This window comes from Artibeus jamaicensis, unplaced genomic scaffold (genome assembly GCF_021234435.1).
Source record: "Artibeus jamaicensis isolate MK-2021 breed Jamaican fruit bat unplaced genomic scaffold, CSHL_Jam_final scaffold_833, whole genome shotgun sequence".
Classification (NCBI taxonomy): Eukaryota; Metazoa; Chordata; class Mammalia; order Chiroptera; family Phyllostomidae; genus Artibeus; species Artibeus jamaicensis.
The window spans coordinates 27,715,504-27,735,765 of record NW_026522056.1 but is presented as its reverse complement, the minus strand read 5'-3'; the positions used below and the strand labels follow the sequence as shown (position 1 = coordinate 27,735,765).

At 40.7% G+C, this 20,262-nt stretch overlaps 1 protein-coding gene across 2 annotated transcripts in view; it reads right to left on the bottom strand.

Moving 5' to 3' along the window:
• Nucleotides 1-965: 965 nt before the first annotated feature.
• The window catches only part of GPM6A (glycoprotein M6A), a 186,759-nt gene continuing 167,462 nt past the window's right edge, over nt 966-20,262 (bottom strand). For both annotated transcript variants that reach the window (XM_037146545.2, XM_037146544.2), the window contains exons 3-7: nt 11,123-11,279; nt 8,591-8,744; nt 7,351-7,427; nt 6,752-6,817; nt 966-3,064 (exon numbers count right to left, since the gene is read on the bottom strand). In XM_037146545.2, coding sequence (XP_037002440.1) covers nt 2,912-3,064; nt 6,752-6,817; nt 7,351-7,427; nt 8,591-8,744; nt 11,123-11,279 — 607 coding nt within the window. In that variant the 3' untranslated portion in view covers nt 966-2,911. The remainder of the gene's footprint in view (nt 3,065-6,751; nt 6,818-7,350; nt 7,428-8,590; nt 8,745-11,122; nt 11,280-20,262) is intronic.

The window sequence follows — 20,262 nt, the reverse complement described above, 5'->3', positions numbered from 1 at the left end:
AAACTGTGATAGTTTAATCCAGATTTTGTCACGTCCAGCATTTCTGGCCAGGTTACTCATGGGAAATGCATAGCAGTAGGCCAAAGTAGGTTTACAGTTGCGAGTGTGAGCAACTGAGTCTGTTCTTGTGTTACTTATTAACTATGGTATTAGTTATTCATATTACAACTGCAAACCCACCCTTGCCTTTTAAAATGATAAGTCTGTATTTTGTTTAAGAGACAAAAATAAAACAGAAAGTCGTGTACTTGATGTTTGAGTGAAAAAAATCAGAAGCTGCTCTAAGTTTTAACATGAGGTAACCTGATTACACCCAAGTCAGAACAGGCCAACACATTTTAGAAACTTAAGTGAGTAAGCGCCTAATCTAAGTTGGGGAAATTCCCAAATTGCCACAGAGATCATTGAAGACCAGTACAAATCGTTAGGTCTTATTAAGATTAAGATCCTGATTGAAACTCTTTTGCTATTTTTAAATTGGCATCATTTCCAGTTTGGCCAGAAGAAATTACACCTGAAACAAACAAAAATGTTTAGAAAAAATATACATTTTTTCATATTATGGGTCTCACCTTGATATTTTGAAGCTGAACTGAGAAATCATTTTTTTCCTCTGAATTTCATTAGTCTCTTTTTGTTTCTGTTAGTTTACGAAGCACTAAAGGAAACACAAAACAACCAAAATTAGGCGAGAAAATGCTACAAGTGGGGACTGGTGATCATTTGGTAAGTGAAATGACCTCTGAAGCCTTCAATGCTCCACCCTCTCCCCACCCCCCGACATCCACTCCCGTTCTGTGTATTCCCGAAGAGAAGGCTCACTGAGTTTGCAGTGTTCGGTCAGGTCCACAGAGGTAATGAGCATCCGAAGGAGACAGGGCCGCCTGTCACATTTGAAAAGCAGGCACACGCACAGGAAAGAGGAGTCAACAAAACGGGAAGGAAACGAAATGACACCGCAGAAATTAATCATAAGTACACAAAGTACACAGGTGTATTTATTACAGTTTGCAAGCACTTGGTTCTACATTTCAAAAACGCCACCATCGAGCTGTTGGCACATTTATGTACAAAACAGATTAATTGTAATGCCTGCTACAAAGCACTCTTTGTGAAAATACAAACTCTAATACCAGGGGAAAAAGAAAAAGGCAAAAGCATCAACATCATTACATAAGTTTGAAAGACAGTTTTAAAAATCATCACAAACTGTTAAGACACAGAACTGAAACACTATCATATACAATTTAAAGAAGCCCATTAATACTTTTGCTGAATGTCTGTAATACTGCATATATCAGAAAATGTTGAACCAGTAAGGTAATCTAAAAAAAGAGAAGCGAAACCCCAAATTAATTAAATAATACTACAGATGCATTTTCATGCCACAGAGAACCCTAGTAATATCCCTATGTACTACAAGAACTTGTAAAATTATGGGTGATGCGTGACTAGCCATTGTACAAAGATTGTTTCACTCAATAAAGTTTATTAGAAATGCACTTACCCAGAAAAGTTTTCACAATGGTCAAATCAGTGCACAGTTCTATCTAGTTTCTATACACTGATCAAAATGTCTTGCCAGGAGACAGCATTTTCAAAGACACTTTACAGCATTCTTGTAGCATTAGAAATAATCAAGAGTCAAGGTTAAAACAAACACCAGATTTGGTCCAGTAATACTGATTGCAGTTTTTTTTTATTCTTTTGATATAGGTACTTCTTATAAATGAATATGAATGAACATTTGGTTAAAATGACTTACTGGAAATAAAAGCACAAATAGGCCACTACACCTCGGAAGGTTACACTGTGCGGTGGCCTCTAGCCATACTTTAAAAAACACTACAGGTAAACCAACACAGATTGGAAGGCTGCAAGCAACTCTATTATATTAATGGAAGCCTTTTCAAATATATCATACACATTTGAGGGATAGTTTACAGAGGTGCAATCTAATGAACCCTTTTAAAGTAGGTAAAACAACTTCGGAGGGGTGAGTGTGCTTATTTCTCATCCACCGCCTTCATGAAGGTAATTCATGTTCCACGTTAGCCTGTTAAAGTTCCAATCCAGCCACTGCTCAAGCCACAGAGAGATCCTTCTCAGACAGTCCACACTGGTTATTGCCATTAAAATGGTCTCTAGACTGCACTTTAAAAGGTGTGCCTGGCGTCACAACCTTAAAACGGCGGCAGGCCATGCATTAGCGTCACGGTTTCTACATGCTCACAACAAAAACTTGAAGAACCAGAGGGAAATACCTCTTCAGTACATCAGGAAAAAATACAGTGTTAACAAAGATAAGAAGCACTTTTTTTTTGACCTACTCTTACAAATTTAGAAATTGCACCTTAGATTGATGAAGACATTAACCAGGGCCTAGTGTGACGTGGCCCTGGTCCTCAGACAAGATCTCCGTGTTTCAAGAAGGGTCGGCAGAACATCATCTCTATGGTTCAGAGTGTACAGTGGTCCCTTTGAAGGTTACCTGTAGTTAAACTAGTTACCGAAATTAAAACCGAAAAGTATAAAAAGCTATTTTATTTCAAAACATAAGAAATAATGCAAAAGGTATCATGTATAACACAAGGGAAGTGGATAAGAATCAACTAAATCTCTGCATTGGACGGTGCCAGTATCCTTGATCTTAAGAATTATTAAATGAGTTTGAGAAAATTTAAAAAGAAAAAAGGCTGGATAGGAGCTTGTGGAAGAGGTCTGATTACACCAGTTTCACAAATTCGGAAATGAAGTGCTGGACAACAAGAGGTGGGTTCGGGTGATTCCTAAGTCACCCTCCGTGTCGTTGATGAGAAGCACTTCCGTTTTAGTTTCAGAAGGTCGGTGGTCAGGCAGCCCTGGGTTGAACACCAATGCGTTGGAACGGGACAGGCCGGGAAGGCTACGCTTATGTGTAGGCATTGAGCCGCTCTTTGGAGCGGGTGGAGTGGATGTCGTGCAGCTCTTGCTCCTCCTTGGACTTGATGTCCTCGTACTTCTGCATCCGGCAGGCGTCCTTCACATAGGCCCAGTTGGCAGACAGAACCATAAGGTAGTGAACCTAGTCAGAGACAACAACAGTTTATCTGGGAGGCTGTTTGGTGTCTTCACTGAGCCTCCTGGCAAGAGAGGAGTGTTCCCACTGCACACACGCCTGTACGAGATATGTTAGTTCACTAATTAAATGGAACCACATGTCTGTGGTCATAGGAATGATATAAATGCAACCCATTCCTTGCTCACTCCTCCAACTACAAAACACCATCTTGGCTTTCTTTCTTCACTATTTCTTATTCTCTTCCATTCTGAAGCTTCCAAGGCTGATTTTTAATCTTTACGTGATGTTTCCTGTCTATTCTGCCCTCATCTGCCTAAACTATAAGACTATACCTTTCAGGTCCATGTATCTATGTGTTCTAAGCCATGATCGGAAACAGTCTCATATGCAGCTTGAGTTGAGTCAACTTGAATTAAGCAGAGAATACACTGTCTACTGTGCCACAGAAAGAGTGGCCACAGAAATCCCCAAATAAACCTGTGGATTTCATTTTCCAGTGAATTTTCCATACAGTGAATGTTGCAGTTCCCCTTAGATGCAAACCACACAAGAGCAGGTATTGTGTCTTGTGGATTTTGCACATTTACAGGTATTCACAACAGCGAGAATAGTGCCAGGCTCAAACAGGAAGCTTGGGGTTCGTCTGGGGTAATGAAGTCGCTGAAGTGATGAAGGTCCTGAGTGACTCGGGCTGACTCCGCAATGAGGGTCACTTGTGCATTTTCTCCCTTACCACCCCTCTTGGTCTGCAGGAGACAGCGAGCAGTTCTCTGAGTGAGGAATTTCAGAGGATAAATAGGAACGGGAAACCAAGTTGTTAGTGTTGTGCTTTCTCTAAGTTTTGATGGGAGGGCAATATTTTTACCTCTAAATCAGTAATATAGAACACTAAACTGTGGATTAGTCAACTGTACAGTAAAAGGCAGGAGGTAGGTTTGTTCTAAAAAGTGCAGATGGACACAGAGAGTGCAAAGTCGATCCTGAATGGTGGCTACTGTGGTGGATTAAGGTCATTAACAGACGGTAGGAAACCGTCTGTTTGACAGGACAGCGTGAGACAAGGGATGTGCCAGCAAGAATGAGCTGTTTTTGGAATGTTCCGTTTCCTCTGAAATTTTGCGTATTAGTTGACAAAGAGTATAAGCTACATGCGAGCGGCACCTGTGGGTTACATTCTTGTTCTTTACAGCCTTTCCTGAGTGAAGCGCAACTAGTGTTACCCCTGCAACCAAGTTCATGTGGTTCTGGTGCTGGGAAAATGTCAAGTGTAGCAGAAAGTGCTTGGCAGCTAGTGGGTACTTGATACATTTGCCACATGAACAAATGCTGTGTTTTCAGATGTTCAAACATTTTCCTGTTAAAGCCTGGGGAAATGTGGCCCCTGAGCCATTAAATATTGTATGGATGCCTTCAGACTTGAACTTCAGTGACCCTTTAGCTCAGACACTAGTGCTTCCCACTAGATCCTCAGACATCTCATCTGGCCTGAGGGGACACAAGCTGCTGGGCCCCTTCTTGTCCCTCAGCAGGTAAACATGACCACGGGCACCAGGTGCAAGGCCAAGGTGATGCAAGCTGTCAGCAGATAGAACTTCCTAACATCGCTAACACATAATGCAGCGGAATCCATGTTAATTTTAGTGCACATTTTAATAACCCTGCCTTGGGGGTGAGGACAGGTAGTATATTGTGAGAACGGAGTGCATTCATGTACATGAAGCATTTGACAGGGACTTCAATGCTTCCGGGCAATGTTGGCTGGTAGCAGAGTCCTATTGGGACCAGCATTAGTACCAGGAGCAGCAACAGTAGTTTATTACTCCTGTCTCCTAGGAACCAAACTACTGCCGGAGCTAATAAATTGCAAAAACGGATGCAAATTAGTATGTAGATGTTATACACTTCTGAAGTAATCTATGCTTTGCATATATTTAGATATCCAGAAGTAGGCTTTGTACTTAAAAAAATCTTCTAACCTCTTGCTGTTTGAAAGAGAATTTGTTTATACCTTAATGTCTAAAGCTATACGAAGTATTGATTCCTTCAGACATACATAGCATCTTAATTTTTATAATCTTAAGATGTTTTGGTGATAGAAACATTTCAGAGCAGGCATTGTTAAGGACATTTAAATACCGTGATAGGTTTAGACAGGTGCTGCTCCCCAATGTGTGCCCTCAGGCAGGCATGTTTACGCAGAATTTGACCTGCACCTGGATGTTGCAAAGGCAGATGAAGCTTTATTATGCACCTCTTTGCAAGAGGCACTCTACCAAGCTCTCACACACGGTGAACAGTGCCTGAGTGTGCACGTCCCCACGGGTTATCCATCACCCAGGGATGACCATGAACGAGAAGGTGCTTCCTCTTGTCTCACAGCCAGGTGAGGCAGTGGGTGCCGTGCGTGCTAGAACCATCACTGTCCAGGCCACATGGGTGCTTCCCCAGGGCACGTATTAGCTTCGAGTTGAGGTCAAGGTTATAAGGTCTGGCTTTCTGCTCTCCTGTGATCCCTCCAATCAATCAGCCTACATGATCTTATTAAGCATCTCATATTCTGGAATGAAATTCCTATTAGAAGTTTCTACACTAACTCTAAATTAATATAATACAACATTAAGAACATATCTGAAAACCCACTTTAGCACTGACTTAGTGGGTTTTGTTAGCTATTTAAAAAATCATTTTTAATAAAACAGCATCAGATCTTAATACAAAAGCCAGCATGAAGTCACTAAAAATAACTGGTCTGAAATGGCTCATTAGCATGTTCGCATTATCCCGTCATTCCTATTTTTAGTCTTTGACAAGAGGTAAAATGCTCTTATTTTTAAAATGATGCTCTCTAGACAATGGGCTGGCACCACAGGAAAAGAATCAAATCAATCCAAATCAGTTCCTCATTTCTGCAGCTTAACCTGGCTGTAACGGGGGTGAGGTTCCTAGGAGACGTCTAGATTTCTAAGCTACTTGTATTCTAGGACACAAAATAAACACTGCAGACCCCGACCAGAGACCGGATGACTGCTGCTCAGAGCGTTTGCTTGCTGTTGGCATCCCAGTGAACAGCCTGGAATTTGTGGAGAGTTACAGAGGAGGAGAAGGATCTGGCGCATAGTAAGTCCTCCAAACTTGCTAAAAGCCAGACTCTAAGGCTTGTTAATATTTCCTAAGAAAATTAGGGATAGGAGATGTGACATAAGACTACTGAGATTTATTTTAAGGAAATTAATCCTTTTTCTTAAGTGGTTCAGTGGCTTTTTATGTTCTTATTTAAGGAGGAAAAGATGCTAATGTAAGTTAAGGAACTGACGATGTTACTTAGAAGGTCGCACTGACAGGTTCATATGAAATTGAACTCAGGTGCTACAGAGATTATTTTTCTATTGACAGTAATCTAATGTCTACATGCTAACAAATTTACTTATTTTCATTACTGTCTGCATATCATTGAGAGTTGTAACCCTTAAAATGATCGCCGAATATTGTCTCTGTTGTAATGATAATACTTCTTTAGGTTAAGCCTTGGGTTTCACTCTTTATTTGCCCAGTGTTCCCCATCCACCTTTTTTTGTTTTCCCTGCTAGTAAAATAAATGATTCATCTGGACGTCTGACATGATGGCCTTTGCAAGCAAATGCCTCTGTAGTTCAAATCCAGTGCCCAAGCCCAGGGACTTCGAGGTCTTACCATGGCAATGACTGCTGCCCCCGCTCCAGCCAGCGCCACGATGAACAAGTGGAAGGTCATGTTCAGCTGCAGAGGAAACCACATAAGCAACACGTGTGTCAAGGTTTGAGACAGCAGTGCGCTCGGGCCTGCGGCTTCTTAGGAATAAGAGCTTGCGCATCTTTAATGCAAGTGAGCCTGTGATAAGCCACTTACTCTACAAATATTGCTACAATATCTTTTCTCCTGCAGACCATTTAAATCTCTGCAACAGCATCCTGTTAACATGATTTCATTAGAAAGATGAGGTCGTGATTAATAATGATGGCTTTCAGTAATACAACAAATAAGGCTAATGTACCACTTTTTAAATAAAACTATAACTTTTCAACTTTGGTTAAAATGATAGTTTCTAGAAAAAAAGTTAAAATATTATAATTTTATTGACACAGGCAGAGCATCTCATTCACATGTATTTTCTAGTCCCCCTGCATAGCATCACTGCAAAAAAATTGCTTTTGAAAGAAAAAGGGCGAAATTGAAATGTAGACTGATCTATTCTTCCAACAACAAATCGAAGCTAACACTCTGACAAAATTCAAGGCTGTAAAAACACTCACCTCAGTGGACTCACACATCCTCAGGAAGTTCTCAGAGACGGTGCAAATTTTCCTTTCCTCTCCGATTGTCACAATCCCTGCAACGTGTGGAAAATGCATGTTCTCAAGAGGCCAGCCAGAGGAAATGCAACTGTGCAGATAAAACCTAAGCAAGTTCCACTGTATGTCACATTGCAATAGAAAGAGTCTTCCTGAGCCTCATTGCTAGGTAACAGTCACCAGCAGCACCGCAAGTGGAGAAGCCAACCTCTCTGGCCCTCGAGCGACATGCAACATGTTCGATCTGAGCTCACTCCGGTGCCTGGCGCCAGGGCCTCAGCTGCAGCCAGTCACATGTTTGGTCCAGCCACAGAAGGCCATGAGCATGACAGTCGCTTTGACAGCGAAGTCCCAGACCGTTCTGATGTCTGGACCTCAATTCATCCTGCGGGCACAAAGCTGCTGTTGGTCTATAAAAGCACAGTGCCCAAAGGAGAATATTTCCTCTGCTAATATTGAAACCGGGGCCATTAGGAAGGGGAAATACAAAGCTGCAAGGGCACTCAATTCACCCGCGGTCCAGTTGGTTTGTGGGCCAGCCGCATCAGCGTCGCTTGGGGCGATTGTCAAAAACACGTATTTCTGGACTCCGACAGAGAACTGTAAAGTCAGAACCTATGGCTGCTTGCCAGGACCTCTCTGCCCCGGTGCCGCAGACCTCATTTTAGAGATGTGACCAAGTTCACCCCAAAGTGGATCTTTTGTTTTATCCTAAAGTGGAGCTCATACATTAGAGCTGCAGCCATGGGCTTTCTCTACAGTTATGGTTTTAACATCCTTCCAGCTGGCTAAACAGAAGCCATATATTTCTGGCTTTGCAAGAACTGGATGTGAAATATGAATAGCTTCACAGAAAATAATGCCGAATGTGTGCATACAGTGACTACCATTTGTCCATTTCCATGAAGGAAGTTGTAAGCCACAGTTGGTGGTAGAGAAAATTAACAGACATTCTGATACTGGTGTCTCTGGGCCACGCTGGACGAAGAGTTGTCTTGGGCCACACATTAAATATACAAACACTGATGGAGCAAAAAATAAATAAATAAATAAAAGTTCTTAAGTAAATTTATGATCTTGCGTTGGGCCGCATTCCTAGCCATCCTGGGCATGTGGCCCGTGGGGCGTGGGTTGGACACCCCTGGAAAGTTACTCAGGGAAACTGCTGTGAGGTGTGTTTCTCAGCCAGAGATCCACCTACCAAACTGACGCAGGTCCAGGCAGAGGTTGGCGCCCTCCACGAGGGTGGTGTTCCGGCAGATGGTCCACAGGTTGAAGTACATGTACACGGGCAGGGCGGTGAAGGCCGTCACCCCCAGCCAGGCCAGCATGAACAGGTATGTCAGCATGATGAACTGTGTCAGAGAAAAAGGTGAGAGAGAACACGTGTGGGCTACTGGGAAAGAAGAGCTTCTTGTTTACGGCGGTGGAAGGAGTTCAGCGCTGTCATTACAACACTGGTAGGGGCTGCAGCGCTGAAGTTGGGACTGATGCAGGGACCGAAATTGGAAAATGATGTGTTCTGTGTGTGTAGGCATGTCCGTGTGTGCCTGCGAATCTGAATGGGCACCCGGAGTCACAATATGTGCCCCCTCTGCATACTGTGATCTGGAGTTCGCACCTCTGAGGGTGTGGATTGTTTGGAAGTTGCATCTCCTGAGACATGTCCCGATGCCTGTGATATCTGCATGACCAGAGTCAGAACACAGGGTGACAGGTGAACCTAAGTATAAACATGAAGTTGGATTTTAACCCTTTAAGCACATCGTGTGACCTAATGCAACACTAGGACCGCAGGTGAAAATGCACGAACATTGCCCCCGCACACCAAAAGCTAACTTCCTGCAGACGTTTGGCTGCTCTCCGAGTTTCAGAGGCACAGGTCTATGACTTCTGAAGCCAAGCGGTGGAGTGTTCCGGCTCCACCTGGACCTCTCTGGTGGTCACATTTGCAGAAGGACAACACGACATAAAACGTGCGTGGTGAAGCAGCTTCAAGCTCACGTTCAGCTCTGTTAATTCCTCTGGTCGTGAGTGATTGTCAGACTTTGCTCCACAATTACGGTGAAACTTCAAACAAGTGAAACGTATTTAATAACTCGATATATAGTAAAAGTAACGCTTTCAGAAAGTGGTGACTGTGCTGACAGTGTCGTAGGGGAGTGAATACACCTACATTAAAGTGGTGTTGTGGTTACAATAGAGATGACCGAGACTGTGGGTAGTAGGGAATCTCTGTAACAAACAGGAAAAGAGCCGGGATGAAGCTAAGGAGGCCTGAGGTCAACCTTATCACCTACAAATTGCTAACTGTCACTGTACTTCAGAAATCCAGAAGGTAATTAATACTTTCTATTGCTTCATCTCCTCCCAAAGCTGACTTCCTGCTGGCCTGCACTATGAAATGCTGATGAGGTCCTTAAACTGTGAGCTGGCAGGTATACTCACACCTTCTACATCCCAGGTAAAACAAAGCCTGACCTAAAAACACGAGCAGATAAAACTTTTTGAGTATTAAGCTGTTTCAATCGGTGAAGGAAATGGAGTGAGTGCCCTTTCATGGCTCCTTATTCCTCTCTTCTGACCTCACACATGGAAAGGTGTGGTAGGATGTCAGCCACAGAGAACAAGGAGTGCTCCCTCCTATTTCCCTCGTCAAAAGAATAAAACTGTTCCATGTGGAAATCTAGACAACATCTGGCCTTGGAACACACTGGGCTGCCTACGGTAAACATTTCACATTTTGCTCGACCCCACCAGAGATAAAGGAGAATATTTCCTGGGTGCTCTTTATTCTTTCTCCTTTCTGGGGATGGAAGGAAGCAAGTCCACAGCCGAAGCCGACTGTGCAGGGTGGCCTTGCCCACCCACCCAGCCCAGGTGACAAGGGTCCACTAAGCATTGCCTGCATTAGCTCTGCAGTGTGACAAACTGACTTGTCACTAACCATCAGATGGATAAGAGCTTAAAACCTAAATTAGTATAATAGTATCATTCTTGTCTTACATATCACTATCAAATAGATATTAGATGATACAATTCTCCCAAAATTTAAGGTAAAATACAGACATGTGTTTAGGGAGAAGAGACACATGTATGGTGTTGTCTATAAATTGCAGATGGCTTTTTCTGTTATTGGAATTTTTTAAAAATTTTATTTATTTATTTATTTATCTTTAGAGGGGAAGGAGAGAGGGAGAGAAACATCAATGTATGGTTGCCTTTCGTGTGTCCCCTGCTGGAAACTGGCCTGCAGGGAACCGGCCTGCAACCCAGGCATGTGCCCTGACTGGGAATCGAACTGCGATGCTTTGATTCACAGACCCGCACTCTATCCACTGAGCTATACCAGCCAGGGCTGTTACTGGAATTTTTTTTATCGTCATAACTGTTTTAATTTTTTATTTTATTGTATTGTATTTTTTCTCACTTTTTTATTTAGTTATTTTTTAAGCTGGAATTTTTAAATATTGCATTGAAACCCCAAAGCCCTTTGGGAAAAAAATCGTAAATTAGTCGACTGTTTTGTTGCATGTTATTCGAGAATTTGAAACTAGACGTTCACGTGGAATAATCTTAATTTGGGAAATAATGCTAAGAGTTAAGATCGCAGTCACAGGAGGGAATGGTACTGTGTTTAAAAAATACTTCCGTTCCTGGCAGGTGAAGACAAACACCTGTGCGCCCTGGAGACAGACTCACAGGTAACACTGAACGTTCACGCACAACGTACCCAGGCGCTGACGCATCGGCCGCAGGCAGTGATCTTGAAGTCCCCGTAGAGGTCGCGGATGGCACCGGTGGTGAAGAAGCCCTCCACCATGAGCAGGATGCCGTAGACGAAAAAGGCCGCCGCCAGCCCGTAGATGACATACTTGAAGATGTCGATCCTGGAGAGAGAAGACCTCAGTTAATTTCCATCCCACTCTGTGGCTGGACCACAGCGCCAGGTCCTCCGGAGCTCATAGTTCCTTTGGGATGAGGGCTGCGGAGTATTTACGTTTGTAATGCAGGTCGGACGTAGGCACGTTTTTGCCCCATAGGCCTCAGGTCTGTACATACATTTTATCCTTCCACTTCCAGTATCTGCTGACAAAGGTTTGTCCTGTCTGTAAATTTCTCTCCCCTTCCCAAGCTTCCCTGGACAAGTGGTGAGTCCCATTGCTAAGCAGTTGACTTAAATCCATTAGATAAGTAGGGTACTCAACACAAGATTTCTCTAATTATGACAAAATATCAAGTATAAAGATTTCTGTATATATCACTGAGTTTTAAAAACACTAAAAGAGGAAGAAAGCTTTATGGTTAATGATACATTCATTTTTGAGGAAATCACAACCTCAAATTCTTGTTATTGTGAAAAGTCAACTGTCGTTGTGTTTTATGTCACACTGTAAACCATCACTAACATTTTCTGCTGATGATATCAGTAATAAAAAATTATAGCTTTACAGATAAGTGGTGATTTTGATGAGTAAGCATTTTAGGGAGAATGGCTGTGAGAAATTATATAGCACTGGTCACGAGCCAAGGCCTAGCATCATTCCATAGAGAAATGGGTAGGTGTCCTTTCTTTCCTCACGACTGAGTGCCCCTGTATGTGAGAGACGCACGGATTGTCTACCAATTGGAGATGGATTTTTCTGAATCTCATATGGGAACCCCAAAGCCCTCTTGAAAAAAAATCATAGAATTTGCCACTTGGATGTCTTCTTTGAAAAATGTCTACTTAAGTCCTTTGCCCATTGGTAGGTCAGGTTATCTATTGATTTGTTTATTTACTTTTGCTATGGAGCTATGGGAGCTTGTATGTTTTAGGCATTAATCCTTATTGGCTACAGGGTGTGTGAATACTTTCTCCCACACTGTAAGCTGCCTCCTCCCTCTGTTGTTTTCTCTGCTGCATGGAAGCCTCTAAGTTTCGCTTAGTTCCACGTGTCTATTCTTGCTTTCGCTGCCTGTACTTTTGGTGCCATATCTAAGAAATTGTCACCAATACCAATATTATCAGTAGTCTTTCCAAGATTATTGGGAGTCTTTCCCCTCTGTTTTCTTCTAGGAATTTATAGTTTCAGGCCTTACATATGAATGGTGTAAGATGAGGGTCCAAATTCATTCATTACCAAGTGAATATCCATTTCCCCCAAAATCATTTCTAAAGATACTATCCTTTCCCCATGGTGGTCTTGATACCTTGTTGAAAATCATTTCACTGTATTGTATGAGCAAGGGCTCACTTCTGAGCTCTCTATTTTGTTCCACTGGTCTGTCTGTCTGTCTTTATGTCAGTACTGTAATGCTTTGATTACTGCAGCTTTGTAATGTTTTAAAATTAGAAAGTGTAAGGTCTGCAACATTGTTCCTCTTTCTCAAGATTATTTTGGCTATTTGGGTTCCATATGAATTTTAGGATGGCTTTTACCATTTTCATTTAGAAAAAATTATTGGGATTTTGATGAGGATTACGTTCAATCTGTAAACTGCTCTGGGTAGTATGTAAATTCTGACAATATAATCTCTTCCAACCCATGAACACAGGCTGCTGTTTTATTTATATGTTGCTCCTTTAATTTATTTCAACAATGTTTCATAGTTTTCAGCATACAAACCATTCACCTTCTTATTTAAATTTATTCCTATTTTATTATTTTTGATTTTTATTGTAAATGGGATGGCGTTTATATAAATTCAGACTTCTTAAATTTGTTAAGGCTTCTTTTGTTACCTAACAAGTTCTCTATCTTGCTGTTCCCTGTGCCCTTGAGAGGAATGTATAGTCTGCTGCAGCTGGGTGGAATGTTGAAGCATGCCTGTTAGGCTCACTTGTAAAATAATGTTGCCCAAGTCCTCTGTTTCCTAATTAATCTTCTGTCTGAATCTTCCAATAGAGTGTCTACCATTTCTATTACAGAAAGTGGCTACTGTTTCTCCCTTGAAGTCTGACAGAGTTTGTACTGCATATTTGGGTGCTGTGATGTTGAGTGCATATATAATTGTTAAATATTCCTAGTGAGTTGACCCATTTGTCATTATACAAAGTTCTCCATTGTCTCTTTTGACAGTTTTGACTTAAAGTATATTTTGTTTGATATCAGTATGGCCACCCTTGTTCTTTTTTGCTTCTCATTTGCCTGGAATCTTTTTTCATCCTTTTACTATGTTTACCTTTAAATCTAAAGAGATTATCTTACCGACCACAGGTACTGAATCTTGTTTATATAACCTTTCAGTCACTTTGGATTGGGGAGTTTAATCCACTTACCTTTAAACTTATTACTGACAACAAAGGACTTGCTGTTGCCACTTAGTTGTTCTGTATTTGTCTTGTAGCTTTTTTTGACTCACTGTCTCAATGTCTTTTTTTTCTGTTTCACTGATTTTTTTTTTAACAGTGACATGCCTTACTCAATTTCTTTTATATATCTTCTATAGATATTTTCTCTGTGGCTACCATAGGACTTAGATAGAACATCTTATAGATAATCAATTTTGAGAGGATACCTTCAATCACATACAAACGCTCTAAATGTTACTCAACCACACCTTTACGTTATTGGTGTTACAAATTATAATTTTTATATTATGTATCCATTAACATTTCTGCAGCTACAGTATTTTTATACTTTTGTCTTTTAACTTCTATGCCAGAATCAAAGGTGATTTATGTGATAGTATAACAGTATTTTGTATTTGTTTATATTTACCTTTACCAGTGAGCTTTATACTTTAATCGGCTTTTGTGTTGCTATTTAAAGTGTTTTTATTCCAACTTGCAGGGTTCCCTTTAAGCATTTCTTGTATGGCAAGCCTGGTGGTGATAAACTTCCTCAGCTCTTTTTTTAAATTCTGGGAAGTTATTTCTCCTTCATATGTGAAGGGTATTTTTGGCAGATACAGTATCCTTGGTTGGCAGTTTCTTTCTCTCAGTGATTTAAAGCACCTCACTCCCTTCTGGCATGCAAGATTTTCCAAAGAAACCAACCGATAGCCATATAGAGTTAGTTACCCTAGAAGGATAAGGAGTTGCTTGCTCTTGTTTCTTTCAGAATTCTGTTTTTTACATTCGATAATTTGATTATATGTCTCAATGTGGGTTTCTATAAATTTATCCCAATTAGAGTCCACTGAGGTTCTTGAATCTTGATGCTTATGTCTTTGTACAGATCTGGGAAGTCTCCTGTCATTGTTTCTTTAGATAGGCTTTCTGCCCCTGTCTTCTTCTGGACTCCCCACAATGAATGTTTGGGTCAACTGGAAGGTGCCCCTTAAGTCTCTATGGCTTTCCTTACTCTGTTTCACCCCCTTGGTTCCTTGGACTGGATGATTTCAAATGACATGTCTATGGGTTTGCCGATTCTTCATTCGGCTTCATCAGCTTGATTTTGAACCCCTCTAGTGACTTTTTCAGGTCAGTTGTCTAACCCCTAAGTTTCTGTTTGGCTCTTTCTTACATTTTCTATCTCTTTGCTGATATTCTCATTTTGTTCATGCATTGTTCCCTTGAGTTCATAAGGCATCTTGATGATGGTTGGTTTGAATTCTATGTCACATGATTCATGTAACTCCATTTCTTTAAGATTGTTTTCTAGAGATTAATTTTGTTCCCTTTTAGGGCAATGTTTTCCTTAATTCTTCAGGAGTCCTGTAATTTAGTGTTGTGGGTCTGTGCATTTGGGAAAACAGCAACCATTCCCAGTCTTTAAAGAATTAGCTTTGTACAGAAGGAGAGGCTCACCATTCAGTCTGGCTAGACATTCTCGGGGCCACTGAAACCTTTTTTGGGGAGTGTAATTTTGAAAGGCCCATGAGTGCAATTTCCCGAGTAGACAGACTTGCTGGTTTCTTTCTCAGAAGCTCATAATCTTGCTCTTTCTGGTGACCATCTGCAATACAGCCAGCTCTGCTTCCATACCGAGAAGCTGCCCCAATCTCCCTTGTTCTGAGCAGCCACTCAGCATCCAAAGTTTGCCAGCTGCAGGAGAGTCAGGCTCGGGTTCAAAGATCTGAGGATACTCCACGGTGGGCTTTGAAGACTGAGGCCAGGAGCCAGGGGATGCACGTGGCCTCTGGAAGCTGGGACGAGTGCAAACAGGGATTCTTCCCAGAGCTTCCAGATGGAGTGCAGTCCTGCCAATATCTTGATTTCAGCCCATTTCAGTGAGCTCAGTACGACCCAATTCAGACTTGTGACATCCAGAACTTTAAAAAAATAATAAATTTGTGTTTTTTAACTTACTAAATTTGTTGCAATTTGCTACAGTAGCTACGGAAAGCTGATGCATTACTGTTATGAACAGCATGGTATGGGCACAGTGTAGGTTGTTTCCTTTAGAAAAATTCCTAGGAATTTTTGAGGTATGTTTTGTGGAAGTGGTGTTCAGGAAATTTGTGCCAAAATAAAGATATGTTGATAATGAGTAATTATCATTATCTCTTTTTGTTTTCCAATACCAGATATCATTGTTCAATTTTCCTGATAAATTTATAGTCAACAATGGTATTATTTTCATTAATTTTCTTAGTTTAGTAGTATGGATGAAAATATATTTACAAGATATTAGTTATTTTGTATTTTTAATGGGATATGTTTCATATCTTGCCCATTTTTCTACTAGAATACCCAGAATATATCTTTTTGTTGTTAATTTTTAATATATTAGAATTGAGAACACTTGTCATGTAACTGGTAAATATTTTGCTCAGTTTTTTCATACATTTTAATGTTTTCACACACTTTAATAAGTAAAATTTAATTTATATTGTGTCAAATCTATAAATCTTTGTTATTTCTTATATTGCTTAAATAAAACTTGCCTCATGTGAAATCTTAATCTACATTTTCTTGTAGCATTTATGAATTAATTTACTCTTGCATTTTAACTTTCAATCCATCTGAAAGTTTTTTGGTAAACAGGTGAGTAAGGTCATAATTTTATATGTGCTTATAGGTTCCTGTATGTATGTCTATGCTGATACCATAGAGTATTAATTATTGTAGCTTCTCCATTCCCTCTGTTTCATTAACCGGATGGATCCCACATGTATTAACTACTGTTCTGTCACTTGTATCTGCTTAGTCTGATGTGGATGGCACTTTTGCTAACTTATCTTTCCTATGTCAGTACTTAAAGAAAAGTAATTTGTCTTGTTTTGTCTTGTATCCCTACAAGATAGGCATATAAGACAGAGATACATCAGCACAGCGAGTGGTCCACAGCATACCCAGTGATTTTTGCTAAGTGAATGAATTCACTGAATGAAACCCTAGACAACGATTAGCCTGAAAAACATGTATGCATATTTAGAAACAAGAGCAATATAAAAGTATAATAAATTCAAAGAGTTTTAAATATATTTCTGCACTGGATCTTCACAATAATGAAATCAACAAAATTATCATTAATATTAAGATAGTGGTTCTTGAATAAAGATTTAGCGAGTGACTTCTAGATTGTAAGCATCTCTAAACTGGAACTTCATTACCAGCCACAGCTGAACACCTTCACTGAATCAGCCCACGAACTCTGTAGAAAATTCTGACCTGTAGAAAGTTCTTTATACTGAGTCTAAGAACTATTTCCCTGTAAATCAGAACTCATTGGCTCAAATCTCTCTGAACCATAAAGAACAAAACAAGTTTCCTTCTACATGATAACCTTACATACATTATTTGAATAAAATCATCATATTTTATTTGTAAATATTTTTCTAAAGTTGCTATATTCTTGGGTGTTATAAAAGAAAACAGAAATCAAATCTTTGAATTCTAATTTAGTCTGAAACCTACTCAGATCTGTACCTTGGCTTAAATATCTACTCTAGTTACTTAGTAAATCAGTCGGCACATTATGTAAGCAGAGTGGCTTAATTGTTGCCCGGAGACAAACAGGCTTTTGGAACCATGACAGTGACTGTTAACATTGAGATAGAGCTTCAGGGAAGACATCGCTGTCATGACAACCACTGTCACCACCATTATCATCACATCATGTTCATCAAGAATTAGTGCTTATGACACGTGAGCCATGTGACAGTTGTTTTAAAATGCCAACTCATCTGATGCCCATGACAACCTTAGGAGGTGGGTGGCGTCAGTGAGTCTCCTTTTCTCAGGAGGGACTGAAGCAGACAGGTTCAGAAACTTGTCCAAGGGAAGGCAGGGAAGGTAGAAAGGAGCAGAGGCCACCTAGAACAAACGCAGGAGTTGGGCCTCATGTACTGTTGTCTATCTCAGCTCCTCACACTTAAAGTGTTGGTCTGGTGGTGGTGGTTGTTCTTAAACACTCATTTGAGCACTACTAGTCTGGATGAAATATTGCCTAGGAAGGTGCCCACTGTTTATTTTAACAGAAGTTAGGAATTTAGTGCAGTTTTCTAACCGAAGTTCTAGCAACAACTGAAATTATTTTTGACTTTCCACGACTAATCAATAATCTCACATCAACATTAATTTGCCTGATCTTGAAACTTCTTATAAGTAGAAGATTTCAGCCATCTGGTTTGATTGTCACCCCCCTGGGTCAGAACAGATGGTGTGTGCACACGGCTGTGATTTCCACAAGCCTGTGAAACCTGGCTTTATCTTGCCACGAATTCCTGCTTTCCTTTCCTTCTCACTCCCATCCATTAGGCTGCTGATAACAGTTTCCTATTTCATTAACTTCCAAGGAATAAACATGAACTACAGGCAGACTAAGATAGATATACACATTCTGTTAGTAGAGCATAACCAATACACCTGTTTTATCAAGCTTACTGCCTGCTTTTGCTTTGGGCATACAGGAACTGACTTTTATGTGTGCATTAAATATCAAAGAATTCATTATCTAGTAAACTCAGCTTTTGATGCATTCACCTCAAGTCACAGTCAAAATTGTGAAAATGAAATATATCCTCTCTAGAACTCAATACTACCAGTTCCTCAGTCCTGATTATAATTAGTCAAAACCCCAATACAATCTGTCTGATGTTTTTAAGGGCGGCACTGTATTGTCAATAAGGTTGTCCCTTGCTCAGTCCTCAGAAGAGTTATTCAAGAGGCCAAGTCACTTAGCCAAGTTAGTGGTTTGAATTGTTTGATATCTAATTTTCTAACCAGTTTCCATATTTCATTGTCCTATGTGTGAATCTGCTTTGCAAAGGCAAAATATTTACCTTGTTTCTTGCTCAGCCAGTCAAGTGAAACCTATGAAGCATAATGGTAGCACCTTGCTGTGGAGCTCTCAGATGAGAGAGTCCAAATCTCAAACAGAAAATTGGCCTCATCACACAGCCAAATGTGGCATAACAGTGAGCTGTTTCCAGGGCCAAGGGGCCTAAGCGGCCTCCCCAAACAATAGGAGCTGTACTCTGAGTGTGGGAATATTCCATAATGGGCACAGTGGGTGAAATTACATGCTCATTGTCACAATCATTTGGAGCCAGCAAATGGCCATGAACTTGAAAGACTAAACTGACAGATTAAGGGAAGAAAAACTTTTGGGAAGCCAAGCAGGTGAGGAGAAACAAAGTGGTTCTTAAATACGTATCAGTGGGTCACAAAATCTTTGAGAGATTCACTTTCCCCACTCTGTGGGGGGTCTCCACATCGCAAATAGAATCTGACAAAGTGATTTAACAGGCAACATCAGTGTAGGAGCTACATTTCAGATCACCTTCCATTGGTGAGAGCTAATGGTATTGGAATTATATGTCCAAAGTAGAGATTGCTTGAGAATGGAGGTTATTTGCAAATCTATTTATGAGAAGTCAATTTTGGAAGCTAGTAGATGATCAGTGAAGTGGAAGAGACATATTTTAGTGTGTGAGGCCTGCAGGCTGGGACACGGGGACCACGCTGAGATATGTGAGTGTGTTTACAGGGAGGGATAGTGACAAGAAACAGAGAGTGAGAAGCTGAGATGGAAGAGTGACTCCTCTGATCCCAAGGACCTCAGGTGGGAGACTGGAGTCTTGGACAATGGGTTTTATCTTTTATCTAGTCAACAGCCTTCTTTTCCTTTATAAGCCAATGGTGTGGGAGCACTTGGTTTGATTGAATCAAGGATAAGAACTATGGAGAAGAGAAATGGGCTCTTTATATGTTACAGAGGTTGGCCAACTAGTCTTTTCCTCACAATCATTCTCTTACACATTCTTTTCCAACTTGCCTTAGCTGATTTCCAAGCAAGTGTTTTGCCTACAATACTTCTGCTTTATATTCTTTGTTTTACTTCCTCTGTTTCTGATCTGTTCCTCTGATATCCTTGTCTGGCAGCCCCACCCAGGGTAATCTCTACGTCGTCTAAACCTTTACATAAACTTTGAATGTACCATTGGCACTAATTGTATCCAGTAGCTTATGGTACATATCTTCCCTCTGTGTTTTCCTGGCCTGTTTGTTGACAGAGAATCTTAATTCATTCGGTTGCTTCACAGAATCTGGTGTAGGAATTTTAGTTATTTGAAATATGAAATGAGAGCTCATTTGAATCCTTGCTTTTATTCCTATCAAAATGGGATTCTGCCCATTCAAAACAGGCTTCACTGGTGTCGCACTTCACTCCCAACCTAAGAGAACAACTCAGTAAAAGTACTAACTTTGCATCATCTCTGACTTCTCTCTGGAGCTCCCCCATGGACAACTACCTCAGGGCGTTGGCAGAGCCCTGTGATCGGGCGTTGTTGAGATGTCAAATAGGTTGACAACTGGTTTCTGATCCATGTGTGTGCCCAGCTCATGATGCTTATTAGGCTTGTGTTTCTTTAAAATGTCTATTCCAAAATTAAAGTTAGCAATTTGGATGTAGCCTAAATATAGAGAATCTGTAGATTTTAAGGACATCTGTGGTAGCTTAAAATAATGCACAGTGAAAATATATTTTGTCCAGTGTA